The 7446-nt window shown below is 54.9% G+C and overlaps 1 protein-coding gene across 2 annotated transcripts in view; it reads right to left on the bottom strand.

Annotated features, from left to right (window-relative positions):
* Positions 1 to 157: 157 nt before the first annotated feature.
* The window catches only part of EDC3 (enhancer of mRNA decapping 3), a 61827-nt gene continuing 54538 nt past the window's right edge, over positions 158 to 7446 (bottom strand). For both annotated transcript variants that reach the window (XM_004758421.3, XM_045070697.1), the window contains exons 6-7: positions 5455 to 5672; positions 158 to 2551 (exon numbers count right to left, since the gene is read on the bottom strand). In XM_004758421.3, coding sequence (XP_004758478.1) covers positions 2217 to 2551; positions 5455 to 5672 — 553 coding nt within the window. In that variant the 3' untranslated portion in view covers positions 158 to 2216. The remainder of the gene's footprint in view (positions 2552 to 5454; positions 5673 to 7446) is intronic.

Here is a 7446-nt window from a genome sequence, read left to right as displayed (position 1 = left end):
TGCCTCTGGCCCCATCACCACCTGCCACTTCAGGCCGTGCCTGCCCAACCACCTGACTGCAGGTGGGCAACTGTGAGGAGACCCTTCTGGGCTCCTGGGGTGGGGTGGGGGGGCACCTCACTGCAGCCTACAGAGCGATTTACCACAGAGCCCAGGACTCTGTCATTCAGCTTTATTTTAAGTGCTGGTTTTTGGTTCCCCAAGAGCTGCATGAGTGACAGTCCTGACCCCCTGACTGGGGCCCCCTGGGGACAGGATGCCTCTGGAAGGAGCTGAAGGCAGAGGAATCATGCTGATGTGAATACCACCGGGGAAGGCCCATGCTGAGGGCAGGAAGCTGCTTCAGAGCCCCCTGCGGGGAGAAGCCAGGTTCAGGCACAAGCTCCCAGTGCCCCTCCACAAGGCCCTCACCCCCAAGGCCCTCACCCCCAAGGCCGCTGCAGCTCACCCAAGTCAGCAGTCTGTGGCACCAGGGCTCCTAAAGCTGCTCCCCTACCGTACCCAACTTGGGGGGCCTTACTGCGTGGCCAGGCAGGTACCCAGAAACTATGCAGTGGTTGCTTACTAAAATGCCTATGACCCAGCACTGCTCCTCAGACTACGGCCCTGAGTGAGCAGAAGCTCAGGGAGGATACACACAAGGCCCTGGGCCTCAGGCCTCTGGCCTCCTCCCACTGCTGGAGACAATCAGACCTTCAGGGAGAATGGGAGAAAAGGAGGGACCAGCCCTCTGCCTCGCCTCATCTGCTCCTGGCTATGTTCCTATAAGAAAAGTGATAGGCAGCCTGAAACCCATGGCAGCAGGGCCTGTCCTGTGTCCATGATCCCTTGCAAGCTGTCACACTCACCCCCTTAACCAGAGTGGGTGGGGAGAAAGCAGAAGCTAAGCCTGAAGGCCTGAAAAAGGCTTTAAAGCATGAACTTTTTGGAAGAGTCCCTGTGAAGGACTCCCAAGGCATGGCTCCTGCTCTGAAAGCAGCCTCCAAGGCCTAAGCCTGTGAGGTCCGAGGGCTTTCCCGCCTTAGGATCTGAACAGCAGCATGTTCCTGTGGCTGAGCCCTGCCAGCTAGCTCTTCTAGAACTAGCCTCATTTTGGCATCTTTTGAGATAGCGTGCTGGCCCCGAGCCTACTCATCTCGAGTGGACAACCATAAAGGGTTCAAAGCCCAGACTGTAAGAACTGGGGTGGAGCACAGACAGGGGAGGGACATGCGCCCTGCTCTGGGATGACAGCTGCAGAGGACTGTTTGAGCAGGAAGATGGGGCAGGGACAGAAGAAAGGAGGGTGCATGGGCAGGCAAGGAGGCAGGAACGGGGTGGTAGTGGCCTAAGACAGAAGCACCAGGGAGCCTCTTCTGGCTCAGCACCAGGCTCCCTCAGGGGCCTTCCCAATACTGAACATTAAAGCTGCACCCTGAGGGCTCCGGCCCCAGCTAGAGAGGGTATGGGGCGGGGGCACTGCTGGCAAGATGGGCACTGTGGTTCTACAGTAACATGACCTTGTACTACCTATGCTGAAAACAGAAAAACAGTATAAAATCCCCATACAGTAAAACCATCCTGATGCCACCCCCTTCCCTGCCTCTCAGAATGATGGAGTGGAAAGGAAGAAGGACCCTTGAGAAAAATCCCAGCAAACAGTTTGCATCAGCTCAGAAGAAAGGGTCAAAAGCCCCCAAACCAACTTGTGGGGGGGCTCTGGGAAGGCCTCCTCAGAGCTCTGGCAAGGAACAGAGTGCGAGTCTGCCCTCTGGCGGGCGGCTGCAGCACAGCCAGTTCGACATGATCAGAAGGGCTGGGGGGGTGGGGGAGCAGAGGACACGGAGCCAAAGCAAGTACAGGCCCCCAAATAGGACCCGCCCCACCCCGCAAGGTGCTTGCCCAGGCCCCAGTGACTGTAAACCTGAAACACAGTCTGTGAGCTGCCTAAGTCTGTAAACAAAGCCCCACCCAACCACACAGGGGGCCAAGTGTAGAGATGCCTAGAGCCACTTGGCCTGCCGCCCACCCAGGACACCCAGTGGGAAAGCCTTCCCTGGCTATCGGCAGGTGACAGGTCATTTTTAAATATGATCTGTTCTCTCACAGAAGTAACAAATCCAAAAGTGAAAAAAACTGAAGGTCCATGAAGCTTCACATCCTTAAGGCGTTCGTTGTCAAGTTCAGTGTGTCCAGAGCAGCGGGGGACTGCAGAGTCCAACTCGCCCAGAGTCCCTCTAGGCAGAGTGTAATGGAATGACAAACTTGCAGCCAAAGGGTGAGTGGTAGCTGATTCCTACCTCCTGGAATACCTGCTGGGGGAGGCCAATGTCGCACAAGTAGACGCGGCCCGCGCGCTCCCCCAGGGGCAGAGGCAGGCCCAGAGCCAGCGACCACTTGGCGTCGATACCCTGTTCGCCTTCATGCACGGGAGGGTCAATGCTGAGCACCGGCGCCCGGTTCCGGTTGGCCCAGGCCACGGCTGCCTTGTACCAGGGCTGGTCCCGCAGGAAGGCATTCTCGGGGCAGTCCAGGCAGTTGATCACCAGGTCCACAGGACTAGAGGGCAGATCTGCAGGTGGGAAGAGCACCACATAGGAATCACTATAAGGAGAGAGTAGCCCAGGTGGGGACTAGGACCCAGATGGTCCCAAGGGGGGTCTTGTTCTGACACCACTCTGTGGCCTCACCACAGGCTGGCTTTCTCAAGGCCAGGACCAGCCCCAGGACTTCCAAGGCCAGGCTGGGCTGGGCACCAGAGACAAAGGGCATGTCAGCCCGGTGGACCAGTGTCCTCATGGAGTCTCCCAAGCTGAAGCCCTGTGCTGCAGGCCATACAGGCTGTCTCCGGGGACAGCAGACACACATCCAACTAACACACAGGGTACACACTAGGAGATCTGAGAAGGGGGAGCTGACTGCCGCTGAGTTAGCCCTCACAGGGAGCTCTGCCCACACCCTAGCAGAAATGGGCTGACTGCCACGTGTGACTAGCCGAACAGCAAGCTGGCCAGAACCTTGGGCTAGCCTCCTCACCCGACCTGAGCCAGCCTGGCCTTGCTGCATCATGCCCCACGTCTATCTCATAAAATAGGCTCTGCTTACAGCCCAATCTGAAGGATGGAGAGGAAACTGATCACTTCTTCAAACACTTTACATAAAAAGTTTTTCTGCTCAAACCAAGCCTCTGGGACAGCAGAAGAACAGATGTCTCAAAAGCTACGTTAAGCCTTGACCAGCCTAAGAAAGTAACTTGAGAATAGGAGAAACCAGACCAAATTCAAGGTCAGCATCCTCAGACTTGGCTCCTGGAGTTGAAATTGGAAGGCTTTTAGGTAGCCAGAGGAAGAATTACCTAAAACAGAGCATCATGTTACAGATCTCAAGCAGAGGAACCCAGAACAGGCCTGTTTTCCAGCTCCAGTAATGCTAGTTCTCAATTAGGGATTCAGGGCTTCCATACTTAGATATGACCACCATGATGAGGCATTGCTGGGGACCAGTAGGCTCTCAAGAGTAAGAATGGGGTCTTACCTTCTACATGTACACAGGAGCCAGAGGTTCTGGTCCAGGATCTGGCCCCAACTTGCCATCTGACCCCTGGCAAGACCCTTCCTTCGTATTTCTTCTCTCTTCTCCCCTGCTCTCACTAAAACCCACTCTAATCACTTTGTACCGCGCCCCCATACATCGCCACTGAGAAACTGCTCTGGTTGAGATCCTCACAGGGCTCCCACACAGATCTAGTGGTCAATTCTCAGCTTTCATCTGAGCCTAACTCAGAGCGGCTTGCTGGCAGAGCTGACCACACCACACCTCCCAATTCTCTTGCCTTCCAGGTGCCAGGCTCCCCTGCTTCTTCCACCCTGTCTCCTGAGCTGCTCTCTCAACTCCCTGACTTGTTTTTTTGTTTTTTGTTTTTAAGACTTATTTATTTATTTGACAGAGAGAGAGAGAGAGATCACAAGTAGGCAGAGAGGCAGGCAGAGAGAGAGGAGGAAGCAGGCTCCTCACTGAGCAGAGAGCCCGATGTGGGGCTTGATCCCAGGACCCTGAGATCACGACCCGAGCCGAAGGCAGAGGCTTTAACCCACTGAGCCACCCAGGCGCCCCATCAACTCCCTGACTTCTAAAAGAACTTAGACTTAACAACTTCCCTACCTCTTCCTAGAAGATAGCTTATCCAGGTTTATTAGGGCTCATTCCTACCTACATCCTCAGCACCCAGACCAGACCCCTGCCCCTACCTGCAGACTCATCTGCATCAGTCAACATTTCTACCTGCATATTCAACAGGCACCTTCCTCCCCAAACCTCCTCCCGCAAGTCTTCCCAGCTCAGGATGGCACCTTCATCCTTCTGGTCACTCAGGCCAAACACCTTGGAATTGTTCTTAACCTTTCCCTGTCACATCCCTTATATCCACTCTGCAGCCTCTAGCTCCAAAACTAACTTAGAAACTAACTCCCTGGGGCACCTGGGTGGCTCAGTGGGTTAAAGCCTCTGTCTTCAGCGCAGGTCATGATCTCAGAGTCCTTGTGATCTGTCAAATAAGTAAATAAAATCTTAAAAAACAAAAAACCTAACCCCCCCCTTTACCTCCTCTACCACTATCACTGTCTCAGCCACCAACATTTCCTTCTGGTTTCCTGCAACTGCTTTTTTTTTTTTAAGATTTTATTTATTTGACAGAGAGAGAGAAATCACAAGTACGCAGAGAGGCAGGCAGAGAGAGAGGGTGAAGCAGGCTCCCCGCCAAGTAGAGAGCCCGACGCGGGACTCAATCCCAGGACCCTGAGATCATGACCCAAGCTGAAGGCAGAGGCTTAACCCACTGAGCCACCCAGGCGCCCCAGCACAACAGCCTCTTAACACTTCTCTTTGTAAATCTCTAGTTTACTCCCAAGCAGCAGCCAGGGGATCATTAGGAATCTGAGCTGGCCTCTGCCTTCCTTTGCTTGTTCCTCCAGTGACTCTCCATCACAGTGAGTGTGAAAGTCAAACCCGTACAGCGAACCGCAGGCACTTTACCACCTGCACCTCCCTAACGCAACCCTCCGACCCTCTCTAGCTCCCTTCCCTCCTTTGTCTCATAACACCACCAACTGGCCTAACAGAAAGCTTCCTTATCTGTCTCTTCTCTGTCCTAAACAGAGTGTAAGCTCCATGGAAGTACGGATCAAAAAAACGATCTACTGCCACATCCTCAGTGTCAGCAGTGGGGCCTGTTCTGTAAACGTTTGTAAAGTGAACAAGTGGGCCCCCAGCTCTCCATCTGAGTAATCAGAGAGGGAGAACAGTGAAGGGGTGGGAAATAACCAAGTCAACAACCAAAGTATTTCCTCTGTGTACAAAGACTCCAGCAGGCAGAGCACGCCTTACATCTGTGATGTTCCATCTGTCGCCACTGGGCGGCAGCACCGGACCATCCAACTACAGGAGGAGGGTGCAGGCCTGCCCTAGGCGAGTGCTCACCTTTGAGGTTAGATACTTGTTGGCCTTGGGTCTTGCTGAAAAGAGATAGCTCATTGGTGATGGACTCCAGCATCTTGACAAAGTTGGGCAGGAAGAGAATGACCTGGACATCATGGTTAGCCAGGTGCCTTCCACAGCTGATCCCCTGAGCCCCTTTCACATGGGGGCCACACAGCAGGGCCACTGTGGGCCTCTGGTGAACATTTTTGGGATTCAACCTAGAACAGAAGGCAAATAAGTATTAGCAGCTGCAGACCTGCCAATCCCTCCCAGAGGAGGTGAAAAGCCACACACCCCAGGGCTACAGGGTGGCATTCCCATGGTCCCACACCCCGGTGTCACTTCATCTAGTGGGTCCTCTCACAAGGCAGCTCACCCACATCTTGAGCCATACAACACTGTTGCCGGAACATGGCTCTCCGACCAGAAACACGGAACTGTTTCTGAAAGGCTCTTCCTTGCTTCTCCTCAGATGAGGTCTCCTGCGCAGAAAGCCCTTCGCTTGGCAAACTCTCACCCACCCTTTCTCTGGAATCCAGCTCAAGCCTCACCTCTTCCAGGGTTACTCTGGCTCAGCTCCTAAGAAACTCAACAGCAGCAGCAAACAGGGCCGTTCTAGATCGTCTCCTCAATCAGGTGCCAGGCCAAGTGCTCCTCACTGAGCCACCAATAAGTGGAATAAGGGCAACACCAGATACAAACAAGACCTTTTCCACAGGATGCTGTGTGTCCACGCACGCACAGCACTCAGAACAGGACTGTCACATTACATCGCAGGTCACAGAGGCAGCAGGCAGGCCTTCCTGGGCTCCTACGCTGGCAGCTCCCTTGGCTACCCAGGTCCTGATGAAGTCACTTCCAGCTCCTGTCATTCAAAGCTGAGCCACAGGAGGCCTGGATTGACTGGAGCTGTTCCCAACTCACAGGCCATACGGCTTGCCTCAGGGGCAGAAGGCAGGAGGAGATGGACAGCAAGAAATGGGCTTAGGTACCTCCTTAGCAGTGAGTCACTTACTAGTCTCCCGAAAGGAGGCAGATGACAGATGCTGTTCCAGTCAGAGAGGAAGCCCCTATGCTCCAAGTAAATTTGGGGGCGTTTAGCAACGTACTCTGCATATATACCAAACCACTCATTTCCCCCACTACGTGTGCATCTGAAGGAAATATGGTGAGCGCCTCTCCCCTCACACAGACACTGCTGCGTCGTGGCAGCTGCCTCACCCACGGCTGCTCCTGAAGACTCCTGCTCTCACAGAGGCACCGCCGTCGGAGGACGCAGACCCTGGCATCACACAGCCGACAGTAAGGGTCAGGGACCAGACACTGGAAACACGCCTGTCTGGACAGGAGACCTGGCTCCACCACATAGCGGCGGCACCAAGTTGGGCACGCCTTTCCACTCTCGGAGCCTCAGCGGGCTCATCCTCAAACATTAGGCTACTATTCACCTTCGAGGTGAAGCCACAAGGCTCAAACTGAACAGGGCTGTGAGCACAGTGAGAACTGCATGGGACTGGACACACATGAGGAAGATTACTAGCTGTGGCAACCCTTCTCAAAGGGGCTGCAGGAGTTGGCCCTTTGGAGAGGTCAGAGGCGGCAAGAAAAGCCAGGCCCACAGACAGCTGGCCCCAAGAAGCCAGCTAGAGGGCACTGTGATGGGGTGAGGACATTCACATCCTGCCCCCTCAAGGCTGTTTCTGAAATCCCATTGGCAGCTCAGCTCCCTACTGCGCAGCTGAGGCAAAGCCCGACTTCCCAGCCCCACAGAAGGACGTCACAGATCCCAGCCACGACCACGCTCTCCATTCTGTCCGCCCTCAGCGCAGGCTACTCCCCAGACCTGGACCCCCCGCCCTGCCTGCTGGCCTGTTAATGCCTCCTCAGCCCCCACAGGACTCTGTGTGGATGCTGCTGCGGCCTCCTCGGCGATCCTGCTTCCTCTCCTGCCACGGTGTACCTTCCGGACACCTCACTAGCCTTCCAGAGGGC

This window comes from Mustela putorius, unplaced genomic scaffold (genome assembly GCF_011764305.1).
Source record: "Mustela putorius furo isolate JIRA1106 unplaced genomic scaffold, ASM1176430v1.1 tig00003972_pilon_pilon_pilon, whole genome shotgun sequence".
Lineage (NCBI taxonomy): Eukaryota > Metazoa > Chordata > Mammalia > Carnivora > Mustelidae > Mustela > Mustela putorius.
This window is presented reverse-complemented; position numbering and strand designations above follow the sequence as displayed.